Source organism: Centruroides sculpturatus, unplaced genomic scaffold (assembly GCF_000671375.1).
Source record: "Centruroides sculpturatus isolate CEXI.00-Female unplaced genomic scaffold, Cexi_2.0 scaffold118, whole genome shotgun sequence".
NCBI classification, from domain to species: Eukaryota; Metazoa; Arthropoda; class Arachnida; order Scorpiones; family Buthidae; genus Centruroides; species Centruroides sculpturatus.
Genome location: NW_019384377.1, coordinates 65,765 through 91,300, shown reverse-complemented (window position 1 = coordinate 91,300; position 25,536 = coordinate 65,765). Strand labels below are relative to the sequence as shown.

The 25,536-nt window shown below is 27.4% G+C and overlaps 2 protein-coding genes across 20 annotated transcripts in view; both read left to right on the top strand.

Moving 5' to 3' along the window:
• Positions 1-10,654, top strand: part of LOC111617470 (tropomyosin-like) — a 57,937-nt gene extending 47,283 nt beyond the window's left edge. For 4 of the 19 annotated variants that reach the window (XM_023358787.1, XM_023358754.1, XM_023358840.1 and 1 more), the window contains 5 exons: positions 437-507; positions 3,287-3,362; positions 4,388-4,450; positions 6,224-6,293; positions 10,527-10,654. In XM_023358787.1, coding sequence (XP_023214555.1) covers positions 437-507; positions 3,287-3,362; positions 4,388-4,450; positions 6,224-6,293; positions 10,527-10,609 — 363 coding nt within the window. In that variant the 3' untranslated portion in view covers positions 10,610-10,654. Of the gene's footprint in view, positions 1-436; positions 508-817; positions 889-3,286; positions 3,363-4,387; positions 4,451-4,495; positions 4,559-6,223; positions 6,294-9,941; positions 10,068-10,526 lie in introns of all 19 variants that reach the window. The other 15 variants (XM_023358819.1, XM_023358767.1, XM_023358873.1 and 12 more) reach the window with 7 other exon arrangements.
• Positions 10,655-13,101: 2,447 nt separating this feature from the next.
• On the top strand, positions 13,102-24,026 carry LOC111617331 (tropomyosin-like). The gene is made up of 5 exons (XM_023358637.1): positions 13,102-13,141; positions 15,974-16,068; positions 17,202-17,264; positions 18,928-18,997; positions 23,231-24,026. Exons 1-5 carry the CDS (start codon positions 13,102-13,104, stop codon positions 23,311-23,313), a joined length of 351 nt encoding a protein of 116 aa, XP_023214405.1. The 3' UTR covers positions 23,314-24,026.
• The last annotated feature ends 1,510 nt before the right edge of the window (positions 24,027-25,536 follow it).

Sequence of the window (25,536 nt, the reverse complement as noted above, 5' to 3'; positions counted from 1 at the left end):
GTGTTTTGTGTAGCAATGTCGTTTATAGTCCTGATATTTGCTTGCATGAAGTTTTAAAATTAACATAACTTGTTTAACTATAATTACTAAATATTAAAATAAGTCTTGTGTTAAAATAATTATATTTTAATCTTTTCAATATTATATATTAATTAAATTTACCTGACACTTTATGCATATTTTTAAAAAAGAATTAAAATAAGTCCTTTATTATAATTCTTTAATAAAATTTCTGATTAAAACAAAAATATGTATTAATTGTAATGTTTGATTGAGATATGTATTGGACAACTGACTTAAAAAAATTATTTTGACAAAAATAATTTTTTTTAAGTCAGTGTAAAGAAAAATAATGGTCATTCAGTAAAGTGCGAGGTAAGATATTCTTCATTGCAAAGCAGATTTCTGGGCTGTAACGGTATTGACTTTTATATAGGTGGCTCGCAAGTTGGCCATGGTTGAGGCCGATCTGGAACGTGCTGAAGAGCGTGCAGAAACTGGGGAATCGTAAGTTTCTGGCCAATTGATGTCAGATAACAAAAATTTATTGTTAAGCATAAAAAGAATTATGCTTACCTGCAATGTTTAACAGTTTCTAATTGCTAACAAATGTGTATAACACATCAAAATCAAAATGTATAAGACAATTCACTCTCTCCCTTAGTAGGCACGTTAAATTAATTATAGTTGTGTGTTGTTTACATAGATATTTGTAGACATGTTTATACTAACATATTTGTTGCTTTTCTTTCCTTCTAACCTTCAACAATACCCGATACCCGCTTATGCATGTGCATGTGGATATGATGAATAATAGATGGCACGCAGAATTGCAATGCTGGAAGCTGATTTAGAACGTGCAGAAGAGAGAGCTGCTGCTGGAGAGAGGTGAGATTAATAATATATAAATAATAACAGCTTACATTTAGAATTATAAAACAAGGGATCATATCATGTTCTCATCAAAGTAACCTTTTCTATATTACTATTTTCTTTTAAGTTGTTGATATACATATGTACAGGGTGGTTCATTTTAATCAATCCACTGGAATAATTTAAAAATGCACATATTACAAAAAAAGGAAGAGAAGGACTTTAAAAAATCATTAGGAAACTATTATTATTTGGTGGAATCATGATCAACGTCTTCTCTTTATCACAAGCTTGATGGCTTCAACACACAATGGCACTATAAGTTCATTAATTGAGAAAAGGAATGATTCCACCAGATGATAGTTTACTAATGATTTTTCTAAAGCCTTTTTTTCCACTGAACTTCACAAATACCAAAAGATTCACCCATGTATAGTGTGGCAACTGTGTAGAACTTTAAACACTTTTAACTTCTGATAAGTATACCTTTCCAAAAAAGTGTTTTAGATAAAAGTTTGTTTTTGGTATAGAATCATAATATGCAGTAAAAAATGAGGGTTCTCTGTAAGAAAATAAAGTTGATCTCATTTTCACCAATTGTAGCACCATCTATGATGAAACTGATAGACCATCATGTGGCTCCTTTCAAGTCTAACATTTTTGGTTTAACAACTTTTTCATAGGATGTGTATTTTTTGAGTTCTTCCAGCGGATTGATTAAAATGGACAACCCTATATAATATATTATATTATATTATATATATAGCAATCAAAATATGTTTATTCAGTGAGAAAGTTGTCTTCCATTGTTGGTTTAGTTTAAAGAAAAAAATATAAAAAATATTAGAAAACAGCTTTGAACTGTTAAATGTTTATATGAAAAAACAATCACAAAAGTAGGCAGTATTTGACAAATTGCCCATAAAAAAATCAGTATAACTTGTTTTTATAAATTTTGTTAATTTTAAAGCATTTGGCTATAATTTGAGATCACATTTTTAACATAGTTAAATTTTGTTTTAGTAATATTGCAGATTTTGCCTTATTTCTGTTTGTTTACTTGTCTTTTGTTTTAGACAAATGATCTCTTTGCCAATGCATTCATTTTCATATTTTAAGAATTTTCTTTTTGTTCTTTTAAATCCATGCTTTTTTTTCTTTACTTTTTCTTCTTTGCCTACCTAATTGGGTTGGCTCTGCTCTTTATCTATTCAGGCTCATCAAAGGGAAGAAGGCTTTGAAACACAAATCAGATCCGTGACTGCCAAACTAAAAGAGGTGAGATACAATATATTTTCTAAAAATTTTATTATCACTATTTAGGCACTGCAAAAAGAAGATTCATACGAAACAACGATTCGTCAGTTGACACACAGACTCCAGGAGGTATGAAGTATTGGTTAAGAAAGAAAAAGTTTTTGTATCTAATGTTTTCAATTATTAAATTTAATTCTTTTCAAAAATACAGTGCAGCTTAATTAGAATATCACTTGACTTCACTTAAACTGTGAAAAAATATATACTTTATATATATATTCAATTATATCAGAACATATTATGATATATTATGTTGTGTTTGTCATTAGAGTTTTAATGATGATTTAGCAATTGATATATTCTACAAAACACTTCTGTTGACCAGCAAATTAAATTAATAAAATAAATTTTTAATTTGATGTCATAATGTCAATTATTATTAGTTAAATTCATAAAATTTTATAATTGAAATTGTGAGCAAAATTCTTAATCTAAAAAAAAAAAAAAAGTTAAATCTAAACAGATTAATCAAGAATTAATGGAAAATATACTTTTATAATTCATTGAAAGTAATATTTTAATTATTATAATATTTTTCATTAATTCATGAGTTGCACTGTTATTTTTGTATAAATATTTTCCATTTAGAATAAACTTTTTAGAATTAGTTAATATAACTGTAAGCACTTATAAATTTGTAATGTTTAATAGCTATATAAACTTGAAACAAAAGCTATTTCACAAACTTTTTTCCAGTGTTCCTGTAGANTACATATAGGCCAAATTTCATTTCATTAATTAAAAAATTAGTGTAAATGTAGCTCAAAAAGCCTATAGTTTAGATTTAAGATTTTTTCACTTACATAAAATGCACATTAAATTATTATTCAGTTTAATATTGCTTCAGGTATAAAATATAATCATCAATGTGTGTTTTAATCATTTCTTTTGTAGTAGTTCTTTTTATAATTTAATCTTTCTTAAAAATATTACATCACATTTCTGTAAAATAAGTTTTGCATGATTGCTTTGTCCTACTGTACTTTCATAGTTAATAATTCAAAAATTATTGAGAATTTCATAAAACTTCATTATTTTTCATTAGCCAGTATTAAAATTTATTATTGAATAAATAAGTAAATTATTTTTACTGTAGCAAAATTGTAGAGCTTGAAGAGGAACTTCGTGTAGTTGGCAATAATTTGAAATCCTTGGAAGTGAGTGAAGAAAAGGTAAAGGAAATTATTTATATATAAATATGGAGAAGTATAAAAATTTGTCCATAAATTTGCATTTTGTATTTTTGCATGCTTTTTTGCAATGTAATTTTGTCTTTTATTATTTTGCTAAAATTTTGAGCATGAATTTTTTTATTTGCATAAATTTTTAATATTTATTAGCAACATTACAAGATTTGCAAAGCATACAAGTCTGAATTGCTATCATTTTTAGAAAATGAAATGTGGTTGGGGTTTTGATTTTAACCCAACATTTATTATGTAGTATTTTTGAATATTTTGAAATTTAATTGACTAAATTAATATAGTTCTAATATGATTTAACTATGAACAATTTGTATTATTTATATATAGCAGAATAATTATTAATTGTTAATTAGAAATTGCTATAAGGAAAATTAATTATAATAAAATTGATATATAGCTGATTCCCATAATTTACAGTTATCTTTAATTATTACTTTCTTGGCTACAGTTAAAAGTTGATTTGGTATTTGAAATTTAACAAAACATTTGTTTTAAGCTTAAAAACAGATTTTAAAGTGTAAATTTTTGATTAAAGCTATTCTCTAGTGATTTATCATCATGACTAAATGGGAATTGACTGTATATTATGATTTATAAAATATGCATGAATTATTTATTAAGTTAATTTGGCAGTCATATTCCTTTCCTTTATTTCACACCTTTGCTTTCATAATTCTTTAATAAGTTCCTAGAAGGAAAGGCTTTACCTTAAATGCATGGAAGGTTTCTGTTTTGTTAATTTTAAAGCATTTGGCTATAATTTGAGATCACATTTTTAACATAGTTAAATTTTGTTTTAGTAATATTGCAGATTTTGCCTTATTTCTGTTTGTTTACTTGTCTTTTGTTTTAGACAAATGATCTCTTTGCCAATGCATTCATTTTCATATTTTAAGAATTTTCTTTTTGTTCTTTTAAATCCATGCTTTTTTTCCTTTACTTTTTCTTCTTTGCCTACCTAATTGGGTTGGCTCTGCTCTTTATCTATTCAGGCTCATCAAAGGGAAGAAGGCTTTGAAACACAAATCAGATCCGTGACTGCCAAACTAAAAGAGGTGAGATACAATATATTTTCTAAAAATTTTATTATCACTATTTAGGCACTGCAAAAAGAAGATTCATACGAAACAACGATTCGTCAGTTGACACACAGACTCCAGGAGGTATGAAGTATTGGTTAAGAAAGAAAAAGTTTTTGTATCTAATGTTTTCAATTATTAAATTTAATTCTTTTCAAAAATACAGTGCAGCTTAATTAGAATATCACTTGACTTCACTTAAACTGTGAAAAAATATATACTTTATATATATATTCAATTATATCAGAACATATTATGATATATTATGTTGTGTTTGTCATTAGAGTTTTAATGATGATTTAGCAATTGATATATTCTACAAAACACTTCTGTTGACCAGCAAATTAAATTAATAAAATAAATTTTTAATTTGATGTCATAATGTCAATTATTATTAGTTAAATTCATAAAATTTTATAATTGAAATTGTGAGCAAAATTCTTAATCTAAAAAAAAAAAAAAAGTTAAATCTAAACAGATTAATCAAGAATTAATGGAAAATATACTTTTATAATTCATTGAAAGTAATATTTTAATTATTATAATATTTTTCATTAATTCATGAGTTGCACTGTTATTTTTGTATAAATATTTTCCATTTAGAATAAACTTTTTAGAATTAGTTAATATAACTGTAAGCACTTATAAATTTGTAATGTCTAATAGCTATATAAACTTGAAACAAAAGCTATTTCACAAACTTTTTTCCAGTGTTCTTGTAGAGAAACTTACATTAAAGGATAATTTAGCATACAAAAGAATTAATTTTTACTTGATAAATATGTATTAAAATATTTCCTGAATTAAAATCATTTAAATATTCAAAATCAACAATATAATACAAGATTAAATATTATTTTATAAAATCTCATCTTGTACAATAGCAACATACCTTGTAAAATTGTTATTGCAAGATTTGTTGTAATTAAGATGATATTCTTGAATTAATTTTTACCTGTTTATATAGATAATTATTATTTCTTTTTATTAAGTTCAGTTAAATGTAATCTAAAAATTTACTGCTAATATTTGGAAGAAAAATTATAAAAATTAAAAGAAATTGTACAGTTTACAATAACATAAGTTTAAAAATTTATTACAAAGAAAAAATCTTTGAAGTTACAGTTCCTCATCTTCAGTACGTTTGAATGTCTAACAAAAGCAATTGAATGGTTATATATTAGTGTCCTCCCCAAGCCAGTTTAGTTGGTTGATCAACCATCTAAATATTTCATCTAACCAGTTAAAAGTAATTTTTATTTTTACTTTAAAAATTATAATAATAATAAATAAAATAAAGATAACCAGACTACAGATTAGCATACACTTGAGTATACAGAGAATTGAACATGAAGAATTAGAAGTTGTTTGAAGAAATGTTTTACTTCATTATTTGAATCTGAGTTCTCTGTTAAGTATAGTAAATGTTTTATAATTTAGCAAAGAAATATTTGAAAAGGAGTATTACATTCTATAATGGCAGAAAATGAAATTTTTTATAATTTTAATATTGTTAATTGTGTATGTAAGGAAATTAACATCTGTTGGACATCTGCATTGTAATTTTGCCAGATAAAATATTAGAATATCTAAGATTAGTTAGGCTAAAAATATTTCTACATATCTTATTTCAGAATTGATTTTTATCTTTTCTATGCCAGTAAGTTACATAGTTTTTGAAAATCATTTTGAACATTTTATATTATTTAGGTTTATTTTATTATTTTAAATTTGTTTTGAATTTATTAGGCTGAAGCAAGGGCTGAATTTGCTGAAAGATCGGTACAGAAACTTCAAAAAGAAGTTGATAGACTTGAAGGTAAGTGGTCAAGAAGGCAAAAAGTACAATGTATTATTTTAATAACAAATTTTTGCATGTAATTTATATTTATACTTAATGCTTTTGTTTATAAAACATTTAAAACCTATTTTGATAAGATTTTAAGAGAAATTTAATAAGCTATTAAACATATTAAAATTATGAACAAAGTAGAATGTTGTTATTAATATAAATTTGATATATTGATAGGTGATTTTGTTTTAATTTTGCTAATAAAAGTGAATAAAATAATAAGTGTATGTTATAATAAGATGACAAGTCATCCTGATTGATTTCAACATTAACAGTTTTTGATATTAATTTTGATTGTAATATACAAAACTGATATTACTAGAATTACTAAACAGTAGTTTCATTTTAATAAATCAGTTTAATATTTAACTTATATATATATATAAAAACATAACAATAGTTGTAAAACTGGATAACTGAGATTTCTACATTATAAATAATACATGTTCTTGAGTTATAGTTACAATAAACATTGACATTCTCCTGTTATTTGTGAAACATGTTTTTTCTTTATGTTATTCATTGTACTATACAATCAAAATTATATTAATTTTCTTTTGGCAAACTGACTTTTAGACATTATATTTCCTATTATTGGCAACTTAAACCTGTTCCTGATCGATATTGCCAACATCATACAATATTTGTTAAAAAAAACATTTTATTTACTATATATATAAAAATATATATTTGAAGTTAGTTTTTCATTTTTCCTATCTCCCACTCCCATCAATTCCTATCTAATCACAACTGTAACAGAAGGTAAACAGATTGTTAAAAAATAACTTCTCCAGATCAGGTGGCACTAGGGCATGTTTTACTGCTCAAAATGAAACAACATTTGGACAACAGGTACTTCAGATGATGCATTCACCATTTGTTAAATAAAAATTTTTTGTACAAAATGTCACCAATAGATGGTGCTAGAGCTATGCAAATCATAATTATAAATGTTCAATATGTTCTCCATTGTTTTCAACAATGATCTCTATTCACAAAAGCATGTTTTCTATTGCTGAATGCAGCGAGTTTGTTTTAATCAAGAGAACATGCAAAAAATGCTGTAACTGTCCACAGATGCACATCTTTCATGATAAACCTGGTCCATCAAGAAATCTTGTAACCAGAAGTCACATGTGGTGAGATCAAGTGAGCAAGGAGGAGCTAAGCTGTTGGGAAGTAATGGCTGATCCACTGTTCATCTGTGAAAGTCCACCTTAACATATGTTGAAGAGAGCTAGCGATGTGGGTGGTGCACAATCTTTCGTGGATATTACTATATTCACGCAAAATGGTGCACTACCCATGTTTGACAACATTTGTGATCCCAGAGCTTAATGTGTTAAGATACTGTAATATGGTGATGGAACAGATTCAGACCACAATTTCATAGCTCCAGTGCCATCTATTGGTGACTTTTTGTACAAGAAAAGTATTGCAATTGCCATTTATTTTTTTATTTAATAAATGGCAATTGCAGCATCTGAAGTACCTATTGTCCAAATGTTTCATTTCAAGCAGTAGAACATGGCTCTAGAGCCCTCTGAGTTGGAGAAGTTATTTTTTAACAAATGCTATATACAGGTAAGAAAAAGTGTATAATCAGATTAATTAATCTATTTTAGTTTATATTACTAAATAGTTGTTATTAAGATAATATTTAAGAAAATAAGATTAATAGAAATAGTTTTTTGACATTTATTATGTTTTTTATTTAATAAAACATTAAAATTTTTACAAATTTATAAAAAAATCTCTCTCTATGCTCCTTCCTGTTTTCTTCCTTCTATTATAATAGTTATATAGTAATTGAGCTCAATTTACTGAAAGTACTTGCATTAATTTCATTCTGTGGATACATTTACCATAAAATAAAGTTATTCTCATAAGAAAAATTTTAATATTGCTGATTTTAATAATGTATGATAATTCTGTGAAATTATAATGTTTGTAAGTTATATTGCACAATATAATGGTAAATTAATGCTTAATGTAACTGATTCAATATTTCTTTAATGAATTTAACTATTAGTATTTAAAATTTAACTTGAAATGAAAATTCAAGAAATATTGAACATATGTTTAAAATTGCAAAACCCGAAACTGTGTTAGTTTCAACTGTGTACAATTTAACACAAGTATTTCAAGTTCTATAAGGCAAAAAATTTGATTATATAAAATGAAATAAAACAACATAGTTTACATCTGCCAATACTCCCTCATACACACAACTGTAGGTTGTCCCTGCTCCGCCAAATGGCACTACTGGGTATGATAGAGACTATGTCTGAATCATAGGAAGTGGTCGGACACCCTGCTACAACTAGGTGTCTTGGACTCTTTTATGCCAAACCTGGGGGAAGCTAGGCTCTGGCCGAAATCGGGACATACATTTTGGTGCAGTTTGTCCTGCACATAGGTCTCTTACTGACGATAAGTTACCTTATGCATTGTCATTTAAGACAACAGGGTTGCAAACCTCGACACGTCCAAGCAACTGAACATCCACTCGGGACTTCACCTAAGAAAACATTCAGTGGGACCCCTTTCTCCAGGAAGGGAGCCTGTCTCAGTGTAACACTTGGGCTCATAGGTCGATTGCCAATACTACTTGAGTTACTGCATATCCTATGGTAACTGAAGTAATATGGCATATATTTGCCATGCAAAGTAAAATGGGTACCTTTTGTAAATGGCATATTTTTTCAAAATTTCCTTTCTTTATTTGTCATACACCTAAGAAATGAAAATTGAGAACTGATTAAAGAGTTGCCAGACTTGATACATCTAGAGCTGTGATTTATAATTAGTACTGTTATATAACTAATGTACCTTAATTCTTTATAGGCATGCAGTAAAGTCATTTATTTTATTAAGTAACAAAATATATTTAATATTCTGCAAACAACAAAAGACACTTTAAAATCTACTTTTAAATGTTGGTTCTTATTAATTACTATATACTATTCTTTACTTCTGATTAACTTATTAACCACTATATTATATTTCTTAAACTTTCTTTCAAATTGCATAATTGCTCTAAAATTTTATGATCTTATGTAAATTTTTTATAATTTATATTAACTATGATAATGAATACAGAAAATAGAATTTAAAATAACATTTTCACAATTATTTATTTAAAAAATAGTAACACAGAGTTATTATGTAGGATGCTTTCTTACAAAACCGGTGGTTGGCAACCTACTTTACAATTAAAAGAAATCATTTAATTAAGTAACTTATAATGAATATTTGAAAGAGGTTCCACACATTAACATGGCATTATGTTGGTTATGAAATTAGAAACCAAACCTTGAGAAAATTAAATCTGAAAATTCTTCAAGTAGTTAATTAGGTTGACAACCACTGGTACAGATTTTCCAAATATAAATTAATAATTGCTATAATTATCAATGTGTTATTATCAATTAGGTTATTTTGCAAAAAGTATATACTTTTTGCAAAAATAACCTGGTAATATTAATTTGTATTTGGTTAATTGTAACTGGCTGATATTGATATTGTTAATGTATGTCATAAATTTTCCTCCTGTTGTAATTTTAATAAAACAATAATATCTACAAATTGAGTTGCCTGCTGTATACATTGCAGATGATTTGCTTGCTGAACGAGAAAAGAACCACCTTCTACAGGAGGAGGTGGAAACTACTTTGAAGGATATTCAGTCCATGTGACCTCATCTTGCCTATATGTTATGTGTGATGATCCTTGTAGAAGGTTTGCTGCATGTTATTTCTAACATACTAATTAATTAATTCCATTACACATAATTGTAAAGTCTCTGTAATGATTAATTTAATTATCCCCATTTGAAGTTATAGTTTAAAACAATAACATTTTAGAAAACTGTTTTTGCATGAGAATAAGAGATTTTAGTTAATGTGTAATGTTAATATATTAAAAATAAAATGTTCATTTTAATAGTATTTGCATGATAGTAATTTTGTTATTATTATTAATAAATGTTAGTTATGCAGAACATTATGGCTTGAAAATTACTATGTATGTCATGGCCAAATGCTATTAAATTTAAATAACTCAATTAATTTATCTAATTTGAATGTATGAAATGGAATGTATAGTAGATATTCACTAATTTACCAACCCACTTAATATATTTTTCACCGTTATTTAATTTGGGTGTTTGAAGTTTACAATATATTATTATATTTACAGATGACCTTGTTCAGGAAAAAGAAAAATACAAGACCATCTCTGATGAAATGGACCAGACTTTTGCTGAACTTACTGGTTATTGAGGAGCCTTTGTACTGTCTGTCTATGTATCTATATACATACCTATATATATATATACATACATACATAAATTCCACTTTATTTGGCACAGTTGACAAGTACAGTAACTGTAATATTTTTATCTGTCTAAAATTGCCCGATGACCTATTGGGCACTAAATATTGATTAGCATATTGATTATTGATTGATTAAGTGATTATAAAATTTTATTTGAATGATGATGGTGGTGTCACTAAGTATGCCAATAATGCCAAATTTTGCTACTTTGCATACTTAATTAAATTCATACAAGTATATATTATACATATATTAAAAAAAAAACAAAAATTGCCAATTTAACAATATCCACAAAAGAAAAAGTCTTAACGGTTGTACATTCAGGTAAATGGTCTGTCTAGTAGATGGTTTATGGTAATGGTGTGATAATACTGAAATTTTTTTATCGCCTACTGATACTAACACTGCCTTTAAGGATGCTTAGAAATGTTTTATGCTGGAGATTCATAATGTATGCAAAAAAAATTTGATTAGCCTTGTAATTATTACAAAGTGACTTGTGCTTGTTAGCTTACCTTTATTAAAAGTCCAAAAAAAAAACAAAACAAAAAAATTATGATGCAGTTTTTACATATGTTAAGTGTGAAAATGACTGTATCGTTTTGATTTAAAATTTCTTTGTACCATTCCTTTGTCAATAAATTCTTGTGTAGAGTTTCTTTTTTTCATGTTTTGTTTATTATAAAAAGTTTTCAACTGCAAAATGATATTTTTTGAAACCTGCATTTTATATTAACTTCAAGTATAATATAGTAGAATAACATTTTATATGAAATATATAATATATAAAAATTTTATAGTGACTGTATTGATGTTAAACAATACAATCACTAAATACAAAAGGTAAAATCAAATGCATTTTTAAAATAATTCCAAACCAAATACAAATAGAAATTCTCATAAAGTAAATAACTTATGTATACAGTATACTGTTTTAAATTTAACTTTGCAATGGCTATTTCTCACTTGCAATGGCTATTTCTCACTTGTCAGGTTAAGCAGCATGGGAGAGCATGGATATTACTTATTAACACTTCTTGAAATACTTGGATGATAATTCAAAGATTAGATGGAGTATCAAGTTCTATTATTTATCCAACTTGAGCTTTGTTGCTGCAGTTGGCCAGGTAAAAAGAATAGAATATGAAAGGTTATAAAAAAATAGCCAAAATATGTCATCCTTTATTTAGAGAATATCCTGTAATATCAGAAGACTGAAGCAGTGGTATAGGGTAGTGGGGCGGCAAAATTTCACAATAAATAATAATATCTTGTAAAGATTTGAACCATTTCATTACATATTTTCGTCGCACCTACGATTCAGACCGATAGAAATTAGCATGGAATAGCGTTACCATCCGGACAGTCTGGGATATCGTGCACAACCTGTCGACCCTTTTTTTTGCTAGTATGTACCATTCGTATTCATATACATCTCCAATATCCAATAGAGCTAAGTCATCTAGGTTACTTACGTTACTCCTACCCAAGTCTCCCTAGTCCCTAACTGTAAATGATTTAGAACCGGCATGCACTGCACGTTATTCTTCGCATTGCAAAATGACATACGCATGCGTCAGGAATTTCTGTTCGAACAAACCTCACCTGCCGTCCGGGTCAGCGATTTTAAAAAGGTGGCAACACTAGCACAGAATTTTTCATTACGTATGGTGCGACGAAACTGAATTTTAATATTTTAAATTGAGATACCTAAATAAGGGGACGGCGAAATTCTCCTTTGCCCCGGGCGGCTGACACCCACGCTACGCCACTGAACTGAAGAAACGAAGTTGAACTTTTAAGTGCAATGAATTAAACTTGATACAATAACAGAGGAATAGAAGTCAACTCAAAATAGGTGTGGTAGAAAGGAATAATTTGAACTTAAAAAGGTATTATAATGGTTATCAAATTTGAATCAAAATTTCATATAGGACAAATGATGCCTATAAAATTTTCTATCAGAATATAATTTTTTTACGAATCTCCTTTGTGTAACTTTCTTAATATAGATTTTGGAAGAGAGGCACACATCCACACTCATTCTGTTAAATGATTTAAAGATATATAAGCCAAATAAACATTTATAAATGTCTAATATTAAATTCTTTTAATAATTTCCATGAACACAACTGTCATAAATATACATAATAAGATAGTAAACGAATGGACCAAAAATGTTAACATGAGTTTTATTCCTACAACTAGAGAGAATTTATGCAGAATGATCTGTTTTATTATTGTCAAATTTGAATCTAAGGTGGCCTGCACGTAATTGCGCGACAGATTTTGCTTCATTTTTTTTTACTCTCATCCCCTTATACAATTCGTCGTCACCATTGCCTCCCCCTCCCCATTTGCGCAATTATATATACAATAAATGTCAACAACAGAATCCAAAATAAATGAATTATTTTTTTAATACTCAAACATTGGGATGACCTCTCCGTGTCAGCATTCATCAACATCCTCAATCTGTAAGTGGTCACAATAAATGCACGTCACCTAAGTTTATGATAATCTCAGGAATTTAGTTGCAGGAAAAAAGTTTATAACATCATTTAAGATTAATATAACATAACAGATAATTTATTTACTATTGCTCGCTTTATGGTTTTTCAGGAACCAGTTGGATAATAAAAGCGATAATCTAAGTATCTAGAATACGTAACTAATTTAATTTTCTTAGTTTTAATTAATATTTCAAAAGAAAGTGAGAACGTTTTGACAAGGAAATTAATTTCTTTTTAGTTTTGTTTTTATTTCGTTTATACTTTAAGTATTTAGTTCATTTATTATCTATGTTGTTATGTTCTAGTGTTTTGCAATACGCTTTTATTGTGTTAAAAAATTTGTTTTTCACTTTCTATGATCAACAATGCTACCAACTGTAATACTGTAGTTATCAATCTGTACCATTTTTTTGCAGACAGATTCCAATAATAAATCTGAGTGTATCATAATCGATAATTGTAAAATAATTTTTTTTATTTTAGTAGAATTTTTAAAATGTTGGTAAAATATCCGAAACAAAAATAATTTCAATTGAAGTGCTGCGAGCAAGCTTGGTAGCACCTCAAGTTGACAGATCCCGAAACACGTCTTTCCAAGTATCGACTCGACCGATTCGAACAAAATTTTGCAGATTTAATTGAATTAATAAAATGGCATGTCGTGCTAGAAGACAGATCGTGGGTCAGAGGCCATTCCCATGTTATGTCAATGGGAAAATTTCATTATAAAAATGTATAAACGAGCGCGCATTACTCAATATTCGAAATAAAGCGAAGCTGTCAAGTTTTTTTAATTAACGGTAGTTTTTTTCGAAAAATTGACCACTTATTACCTTAACATATTATACGTTGCATAACTGTTTTCAATAGATATGGATAGCACAGTATATTGAGTTTCGGATTCCTATCATAAGAAAAATTCCAATTTAAATTTTATTAATTATTTTTGTGTGGTTTTTGTTTGTTTGTTAAATACAGGAATATTTTAAATTGTTTTTAAAATTAAACTTTTCTAAATTTGTGGTCTTTTTCGTGCGTATATATAATTTGACATTTTCGAAAAAACCAACATTCTAGGCAGTTCACTTAGTAAACTGCCTACAATTTTGGACACAAAGAACTCTGAATTATTATAAACTGTTGATGTAAAATGACATTTGTATATACAGAGTGAAGGCGAATTATAAGATGATATAAAAAAATGAAAAACTGATTGATAAATACTAAATACTCATCATTAAAACAATTTTATTATTCGTGCCATTTAGTAATGAATATTTATTTTGTCGTGTTCTCTGAATAAAGAAAATGAAGAACCTCTTTCCTATTTTTTCGGTACGTTATCGGTTATAATTTATTTACTATTGCTTTTGACAAGTGATTTGCATTTATTGTTTTAGTGGAGGTAATATCTTTACAAGTATTCCTCTCCAAAACTAAGAAACAATCTATCAAAATAAAAGGTTTGGCCTTGAATTAAATTTGTTAACTTTAGCAGTGCACTCGCTCCAACTACATATTGTTGAATAGCTTCCGGAAATGTTCCCTTTCCTTGGTAAAACCATGTAACACAATACAGGAGATGAAAATACAAATAATTTTAAACAGGATTTGGCTTTCCTTCTACAAATTGTTTCAGGAGGATAAAAGGGGCAAGCCTATTGCATAATAGAATGAAATAATATTTATTCAATTCTTTGCATAACGATTAGGAAAATTGTGATGTTTCAATATCTTTACGGTTAAGATATACCATTATATCAAACGTTTTAAAACGGAAGAGTACTGTATTAAAAAAAAATCTTTACCACAATTATAATTTGTCCCATTATAAGCATTCAGGACGGATTGGTAATACATGGGGAGGGTTTTCTACGGGAAAATACCCTTATTTAGGTGTCAGATAAGTGAAAATTGGGCCCACCAGTGGTCAAGCGGTTTCGTTTCCTGAACAAGGTCGTGGGTTCCCGCCTTGCCAGGACGGGCTGACCACGTGGCGTTTTCGGGTTTTCTCCACGTCTGAATAAGGGCCATTTACCCTTAAGACCTCCCTGAAGGCATCCCCGAGGCAGATCGCCCAAATATTGCGTTGTGACAACTTAATAAAACAAACAAACAAACNCTTAGTTTCATTTATGTAGAAGTCAAATTATGTTATTTTTTTAACAATATTATTTTAATAAAAATACAAATAGAAAAAGAAAAAAGACTGGATTAATTAATCTAAATCTAAACTGCTAATTTTCAGACTACATTTATGTTAAATGTTTAATTAGATGACAATAATGCATCTGTACAGTGTAAACAGATGTTTCATGTCTGAGTCCTGCTCTTGGTTGATTTGTTTTCCAGAATTTTTAAAAATAATTTAATTAAATTCAAGATAAATTTCTGATTAAGGTTACCACAATATAGTGGCCCAACTACTTACATATAGGCCAAATTTCATTTCATTAATTAAAAAATTAGTGTAAATGTAGCTCAAAAAGCCTATAGTTTAGATTTAAGATTTTTTCTCTTACATAAAATGCACATTAAATTATTATTCAGTTTAATATTGCTTCAGGTATAAAATATAATCATCAATGTGTGTTTTAATCATTTCTTTTGTAGTAGTTCTTTTTATAATTTAATCTTTCTTAAAAATATTACATCACATTTCTGTAAAATAAGTTTTGCATGATTGCTTTGTCCTACTGTACTTTCATAGTTAATAATTCAAAAATTATTGAGAATTTCATAAAACTTCATTATTTTTCATTAGCCAGTATTAAAATTTATTATTGAATAAATAAGTAAATTATTTTTACTGTAGCAAAATTGTAGAGCTTGAAGAGGAACTTCGTGTAGTTGGCAATAATTTGAAATCCTTGGAAGTGAGTGAAGAAAAGGTAAAGGAAATTATTTATATATAAATATGGAGAAGTATAAAAATTTGTCCATAAATTTGCATTTTGTATTTTTGCATGCTTTTTTGCAATGTAATTTTGTCTTTTATTATTTTGCTAAAATTTTGAGCATGAATTTTTTTATTTGCATAAATTTTTAATATTTATTAGCAACATTACAAGATTTGCAAAGCATACAAGTCTGAATTGCTATCATTTTTAGAAAATGAAATGTGGTTGGGGTTTTGATTTTAACCCAACATTTATTATGTAGTATTTTTGAATATTTTGAAATTTAATTGACTAAATTAATATAGTTCTAATATGATTTAACTATGAACAATTTGTATTATTTATATATAGCAGAATAATTATTAATTGTTAATTAGAAATTGCTATAAGGAAAATTAATTATAATAAAATTGATATATAGCTGATTCCCATAATTTACAGTTATCTTTAATTATTACTTTCTTGGCTACAGTTAAAAGTTGATTTGGTATTTGAAATTTAACAAAACATTTGTTTTAAGCTTAAAAACAGATTTTAAAGTGTAAATTTTTGATTAAAGCTATTCTCTAGTGATTTATCATCATGACTAAATGGGAATTGACTGTATATTATGATTTATAAAATATGCATGAATTATTTATTAAGTTAATTTGGCAGTCATATTCCTTTCCTTTATTTCACACCTTTGCTTTCATAATTCTTTAATAAGTTCCTAGAAGGAAAGGCTTTACCTTAAATGCATGGAAGGTTTCTGTTTTGTTAATTTTAAAGCATTTGGCTATAATTTGAGATCACATTTTTAACATAGTTAAATTTTGTTTTAGTAATATTGCAGATTTTGCCTTATTTCTGTTTGTTTACTTGTCTTTTGTTTTAGACAAATGATCTCTTTGCCAATGCATTCATTTTCATATTTTAAGAATTTTCTTTTTGTTCTTTTAAATCCATGCTTTTTTTCCTTTACTTTTTCTTCTTTGCCTACCTAATTGGGTTGGCTCTGCTCTTTATCTATTCAGGCTCATCAAAGGGAAGAAGGCTTTGAAACACAAATCAGATCCGTGACTGCCAAACTAAAAGAGGTGAGATACAATATATTTTCTAAAAATTTTATTATCACTATTTAGGCACTGCAAAAAGAAGATTCATACGAAACAACGATTCGTCAGTTGACACACAGACTCCAGGAGGTATGAAGTATTGGTTAAGAAAGAAAAAGTTTTTGTATCTAATGTTTTCAATTATTAAATTTAATTCTTTTCAAAAATACAGTGCAGCTTAATTAGAATATCACTTGACTTCACTTAAACTGTGAAAAAATATATACTTTATATATATATTCAATTATATCAGAACATATTATGATATATTATGTTGTGTTTGTCATTAGAGTTTTAATGATGATTTAGCAATTGATATATTCTACAAAACACTTCTGTTGACCAGCAAATTAAATTAATAAAATAAATTTTTAATTTGATGTCATAATGTCAATTATTATTAGTTAAATTCATAAAATTTTATAATTGAAATTGTGAGCAAAATTCTTAATCTAAAAAAAAAAAAAAAGTTAAATCTAAACAGATTAATCAAGAATTAATGGAAAATATACTTTTATAATTCATTGAAAGTAATATTTTAATTATTATAATATTTTTCATTAATTCATGAGTTGCACTGTTATTTTTGTATAAATATTTTCCATTTAGAATAAACTTTTTAGAATTAGTTAATATAACTGTAGGCACTTATAAATTTGTAATGTCTAATAGCTATATAAACTTGAAACAAAAGCTATTTCACAAACTTTTTTCCAGTGTTCCTGTAGAGAAACTTACATTAAAGGATAATTTAGCATACAAAAGAATTAATTTTTACTTGATAAATATGTATTAAAATATTTCCTGAATTAAAATCGTTTAAATATTCAAAATCAACAATATAATACAAGATTAAATATTATTTCATAAAATCTCATCTTGTACAATAGCAACATACCTTGTAAAATTGTTATTGCAAGATTTGTTGTAATTAAGATGATATTCTTGAATTAATTTTTACCTGTTTATATAGATAATTATTATTTCTTTTTATTAAGTTCAGTTAAATGTAATCTAAAAATTTACTGCTAATATTTGGAAGAAAAATTATAAAAATTAAAAGAAATTGTACAGTTTACAATAACATAAGTTTAAAAATTTATTACAAAGAAAAAATCTTTGAAGTTACAGTTCCTCATCTTCAGTACGTTTGAATGTCTAACAAAAGCAATTGAATGGTTATATATTAGTGTCCTCCCCAAGCCAGTTTAGTTGGTTGATCAACCATCTAAATATTTCATATAACCAGTTAAAAGTAATTTTTATTTTTACTTTAAAAAATAATAATAATAAATAAAATAAAGATAACCAGACTACAGATTAGCATACACTTGAGTATACAGAGAATTGAACATGAAGAATTAGAAGTTGTTTGAAGAAATGTTTTACTTCATTATTTGAATCTGAGTTCTCTGTTAAGTATAGTAAATGTTTTATAATTTAGCAAAGAAATATTTGAAAAGGAGTATTACATTCTATAATGGCAGAAAATGAAATTTTTTATAATTTTAATATTGTTAATTGTGTATGTAAGGAAATTAACATCTGTTGGACATCTGCATTGTAATTTTGCCAGATAAAATATTAGAATATCTAAGATTAGTTAGGCTAAAAATATTTCTACATATCTTATTTCAGAATTGATTTTTATCTTTTCTATGCCAGTAAGTTACATAGTTTTTGAAAATCATTTTGAACATTTTATATTATTTAGGTTTATTTTATTATTTTAAATTTGTTTTGAATTTATTAGGCTGAAGCAAGGGCTGAATTTGCTGAAAGATCGGTACAGAAACTTCAAAAAGAAGTTGATAGACTTGAAGGTAAGTGGTCAAGAAGGCAAAAAGTACAATGTATTATTTTAATAACAAATTTTTGCATGTAATTTATATTTATACTTAATGCTTTTGTTTATAAAACATTTAAAACCTATTTTGATAAGATTTTAAGAGAAATTTAATAAGCTATTAAACATATTAAAATTATGAACAAAGTAGAATGTTGTTATTAATATAAATTTGATATATTGATAGGTGATTTTGTTTTAATTTTGCTAATAAAAGTGAATAAAATAATAAGTGTATGTTATAATAAGATGACAAGTCATCCTGATTGATTTCAACATTAACAGTTTTTGATATTAATTTTGATTGTAATATACAAAACTGATATTACTAGAATTACTAAACAGTAGTTTCATTTTAATAAATCAGTTTAATATTTAACTTATATATATATATAAAAACATAACAATAGTTGTAAAACTGGATAACTGAGATTTCTACATTATAAATAATACATGTTCTTGAGTTATAGTTACAATAAACATTGACATTCTCCTGTTATTTGTGAAACATGTTTTTTCTTTATGTTATTCATTGTACTATACAATCAAAATTATATTAATTTTCTTTTGGCAAACTGACTTTTAGACATTATATTTCCTATTATTGGCAACTTAAACCTGTTCCTGATCGATATTGCCAACATCATACAATATTTGTTAAAAAAAACATTTTATTTACTATATATATAAAAATATATATTTGAAGTTAGTTTTTCATTTTTCCTATCTCCCACTCCCATCAATTCCTATCTAATCACAACTGTAACAGAAGGTAAACAGATTGTTAAAAAATAACTTCTCCAGATCAGGTGGCACTAGGGCATGTTTTACTGCTCAAAATGAAACAACATTTGGACAACAGGTACTTCAGATGATGCATTCACCATTTGTTAAATAAAAATTTTTTGTACAAAATGTCACCAATAGATGGTGCTAGAGCTATGCAAATCATAATTATAAATGTTCAATATGTTCTCCATTGTTTTCAACAATGATCTCTATTCACAAAAGCATGTTTTCTATTGCTGAATGCAGCGAGTTTGTTTTAATCAAGAGAACATGCAAAAAATGCTGTAACTGTCCACAGATGCACATCTTTCATGATAAACCTGGTCCATCAAGAAATCTTGTAACCAGAAGTCACATGTGGTGAGATCAAGTGAGCAAGGAGGAGCTAAGCTGTTGGGAAGTAATGGCTGATCCACTGTTCATCTGTGAAAGTCCACCTTAACATATGTTGAAGAGAGCTAGCGATGTGGGTGGTGCACAATCTTTCGTGGATATTACTATATTCACGCAAAATGGTGCACTACCCATGTTTGACAACATTTGTGATCCCAGAGCTTAATGTGTTAAGATACTGTAATATGGTGATGGAACAGATTCAGACCACAATTTCATAGCTCCAGTGCCATCTATTGGTGACTTTTTGTACAAGAAAAGTATTGCAATTGCCATTTATTTTTTTATTTAATAAATGGCAATTGCAGCATCTGAAGTACCTATTGTCCAAATGTTTCATTTCAAGCAGTAGAACATGGCTCTAGAGCCCTCTGAGTTGGAGAAGTTATTTTTTAACAAATGCTATATACAGGTAAGAAAAAGTGTATAATCAGATTAATTAATCTATTTTAGTTTATATTACTAAATAGTTGTTATTAAGATAATATTTAAGAAAATAAGATTAATAGAAATAGTTTTTTGACATTTATTATGTTTTTTATTTAATAAAACATTAAAATTTTTACAAATTTATAAAAAAATCTCTCTCTATGCTCCTTCCTGTTTTCTTCCTTCTATTATAATAGTTATATAGTAATTGAGCTCAATTTACTGAAAGTACTTGCATTAATTTCATTCTGTGGATACATTTACCATAAAATAAAGTTATTCTCATAAGAAAAATTTTAATATTGCTGATTTTAATAATGTATGATAATTCTGTGAAATTATAATGTTTGTAAGTTATATTGCACAATATAATGGTAAATTAATGCTTAATGTAACTGATTCAATATTTCTTTAATGAATTTAACTATTAGTATTTAAAATTTAACTTGAAATGAAAATTCAAGAAATATTGAACATATGTTTAAAATTGCAAAACCCGAAACTGTGTTAGTTTCAACTGTGTACAATTTAACACAAGTATTTCAAGTTCTATAAGGCAAAAAATTTGATTATATAAAATGAAATAAAACAACATAGTTTACATCTGCCAATACTCCCTCATACACACAACTGTAGGTTGTCCCTGCTCCGCCAAATGGCACTACTGGGTATGATAGAGACTATGTCTGAATCATAGGAAGTGGTCGGACACCCTGCTACAACTAGGTGTCTTGGACTCTTTTATGCCAAACCTGGGGGAAGCTAGGCTCTGGCCGAAATCGGGACATACATTTTGGTGCAGTTTGTCCTGCACATAGGTCTCTTACTGACGATAAGTTACCTTATGCATTGTCATTTAAGACAACAGGGTTGCAAACCTCGACACGTCCAAGCAACTGAACATCCACTCGGGACTTCACCTAAGAAAACATTCAGTGGGACCCCTTTCTCCAGGAAGGGAGCCTGTCTCAGTGTAACACTTGGGCTCATAGGTCGATTGCCAATACTACTTGAGTTACTGCATATCCTATGGTAACTGAAGTAATATGGCATATATTTGCCATGCAAAGTAAAATGGGTACCTTTTGTAAATGGCATATTTTTTCAAAATTTCCTTTCTTTATTTGTCATACACCTAAGAAATGAAAATTGAGAACTGATTAAAGAGTTGCCAGACTTGATACATCTAGAGCTGTGATTTATAATTAGTACTGTTATATAACTAATGTACCTTAATTCTTTATAGGCATGCAGTAAAGTCATTTATTTTATTAAGTAACAAAATATATTTAATATTCTGCAAACAACAAAAGACACTTTAAAATCTACTTTTAAATGTTGGTTCTTATTAATTACTATATACTATTCTTTACTTCTGATTAACTTATTAACCACTATATTATATTTCTTAAACTTTCTTTCAAATTGCATAATTGCTCTAAAATTTTATGATCTTATGTAAATTTTTTATAATTTATATTAACTATGATAATGAATACAGAAAATAGAATTTAAAATAACATTTTCACAATTATTTATTTAAAAAATAGTAACACAGAGTTATTATGTAGGATGCTTTCTTACAAAACCGGTGGTTGGCAACCTACTTTACAATTAAAAGAAATCATTTAATTAAGTAACTTATAATGAATATTTGAAAGAGGTTCCACACATTAACATGGCATTATGTTGGTTATGAAATTAGAAACCAAACCTTGAGAAAATTAAATCTGAAAATTCTTCAAGTAGTTAATTAGGTTGACAACCACTGGTACAGATTTTCCAAATATAAATTAATAATTGCTATAATTATCAATGTGTTATTATCAATTAGGTTATTTTGCAAAAAGTATATACTTTTTGCAAAAATAACCTGGTAATATTAATTTGTATTTGGTTAATTGTAACTGGCTGATATTGATATTGTTAATGTATGTCATAAATTTTCCTCCTGTTGTAATTTTAATAAAACAATAATATCTACAAATTGAGTTGCCTGCTGTATACATTGCAGATGATTTGCTTGCTGAACGAGAAAAGAACCACCTTCTACAGGAGGAGGTGGAAACTACTTTGAAGGATATTCAGTCCATGTGACCTCATCTTGCCTATATGTTATGTGTGATGATCCTTGTAGAAGGTTTGCTGCATGTTATTTCTAACATACTAATTAATTAATTCCATTACACATAATTGTAAAGTCTCTGTAATGATTAATTTAATTATCCCCATTTGAAGTTATAGTTTAAAACAATAACATTTTAGAAAACTGTTTTTGCATGAGAATAAGAGATTTTAGTTAATGTGTAATGTTAATATATTAAAAATAAAATGTTCATTTTAATAGTATTTGCATGATAGTAATTTTGTTATTATTATTAATAAATGTTAGTTATGCAGAACATTATGGCTTGAAAATTACTATGTATGTCATGGCCAAATGCTATTAAATTTAAATAACTCAATTAATTTATCTAATTTGAATGTATGAAATGGAATGTATAGTAGATATTCACTAATTTACCAACCCACTTAATATATTTTTCACCGTTATTTAATTTGGGTGTTTGAAGTTTACAATATATTATTATATTTACAGATGACCTTGTTCAGGAAAAAGAAAAATACAAGACCATCTCTGATGAAATGGACCAGACTTTTGCTGAACTTACTGGTTATTGAGGAGCCTTTGTACTGTCTGTCTATGTATCTATATACATACCTATATATATATATACATACATACATAAATTCCACTTTATTTGGCACAGTTGACAAGTACAGTAACTGTAATATTTTTATCTGTCTAAAATTGCCCGATGACCTATTGGGCACTAAATATTGATTAGCATATTGATTATTGATTGATTAAGTGATTATAAAATTTTATTTGAATGATGATGGTGGTGTCACTAAGTATGCCAATAATGCCAAATTTTGCTACTTTGCATACTTAATTAAATTCATACAAGTATATATTATACATATATTAAAAAAAAAACAAAAATTGCCAATTTAACAATATCCACAAAAGAAAAAGTCTTAACGGTTGTACATTCAGGTAAATGGTCTGTCTAGTAGATGGTTTATGGTAATGGTGTGATAATACTGAAATTTTTTTATCGCCTACTGATACTAACACTGCCTTTAAGGATGCTTAGAAATGTTTTATGCTGGAGATTCATAATGTATGCAAAAAAAATTTGATTAGCCTTGTAATTATTACAAAGTGACTTGTGCTTGTTAGCTTACCTTTATTAAAAGTCCAAAAAAAAAAACAAAACAAAAAAATTATGATGCAGTTTTTACATATGTTAAGTGTGAAAATGACTGTATCGTTTTGATTTAAAATTTCTTTGTACCATTCCTTTGTCAATAAATTCTTGTGTAGAGTTTCTTTTTTTCATGTTTTGTTTATTATAAAAAGTTTTCAACTGCAAAATGATATTTTTTGAAACCTGCATTTTATATTAACTTCAAGTATAATATAGTAGAATAACATTTTATATGAAATATATAATATATAAAAATTTTATAGTGACTGTATTGATGTTAAACAATACAATCACTAAATACAAAAGGTAAAATCAAATGCATTTTTAAAATAATTCCAAACCAAATACAAATAGAAATTCTCATAAAGTAAATAACTTATGTATACAGTATACTGTTTTAAATTTAACTTTGCAATGGCTATTTCTCACTTGCAATGGCTATTTCTCACTTGTCAGGTTAAGCAGCATGGGAGAGCATGGATATTACTTATTAACACTTCTTGAAATACTTGGATGATAATTCAAAGATTAGATGGAGTATCAAGTTCTATTATTTATCCAACTTGAGCTTTGTTGCTGCAGTTGGCCAGGTAAAAAGAATAGAATATGAAAGGTTATAAAAAAATAGCCAAAATATGTCATCCTTTATTTAGAGAATATCCTGTAATATCAGAAGACTGAAGCAGTGGTATAGGGTAGTGGGGCGGCAAAATTTCACAATAAATAATAATATCTTGTAAAGATTTGAACCATTTCATTACATATTTTCGTCGCACCTACGATTCAGACCGATAGAAATTAGCATGGAATAGCGTTACCATCCGGACAGTCTGGGATATCGTGCACAACCTGTCGACCCTTTTTTTTGCTAGTATGTACCATTCGTATTCATATACATCTCCAATATCCAATAGAGCTAAGTCATCTAGGTTACTTACGTTACTCCTACCCAAGTCTCCCTAGTCCCTAACTGTAAATGATTTAGAACCGGCATGCACTGCACGTTATTCTTCGCATTGCAAAATGACATACGCATGCGTCAGGAATTTCTGTTCGAACAAACCTCACCTGCCGTCCGGGTCAGCGATTTTAAAAAGGTGGCAACACTAGCACAGAATTTTTCATTACGTATGGTGCGACGAAACTGAATTTTAATATTTTAAATTGAGATACCTAAATAAGGGGACGGCGAAATTCTCCTTTGCCCCGGGCGGCTGACACCCACGCTACGCCACTGAACTGAAGAAACGAAGTTGAACTTTTAAGTGCAATGAATTAAACTTGATACAATAACAGAGGAATAGAAGTCAACTCAAAATAGGTGTGGTAGAAAGGAATAATTTGAACTTAAAAAGGTATTATAATGGTTATCAAATTTGAATCAAAATTTCATATAGGACAAATGATGCCTATAAAATTTTCTATCAGAATATAATTTTTTTACGAATCTCCTTTGTGTAACTTTCTTAATATAGATTTTGGAAGAGAGGCACACATCCACACTCATTCTGTTAAATGATTTAAAGATATATAAGCCAAATAAACATTTATAAATGTCTAATATTAAATTCTTTTAATAATTTCCATGAACACAACTGTCATAAATATACATAATAAGATAGTAAACGAA

Bases quoted from the DNA above. Each gene is read 5' to 3' on its own strand.
- LOC111617331 (XM_023358637.1), top strand. From the start codon at position 13,102: ATGACCTCTCCGTGTCAGCATTCATCAACATCCTCAATCT. The intron at 16,069-17,201 runs GTAAAGGAAATT...ATCACTATTTAG, and splicing joins TGGAAGTGAGTGAAGAAAAG to GCACTGCAAAAAGAAGATTC. The intron at 18,998-23,230 runs GTAAGTGGTCAA...TTATATTTACAG, and splicing joins AGAAGTTGATAGACTTGAAG to ATGACCTTGTTCAGGAAAAA.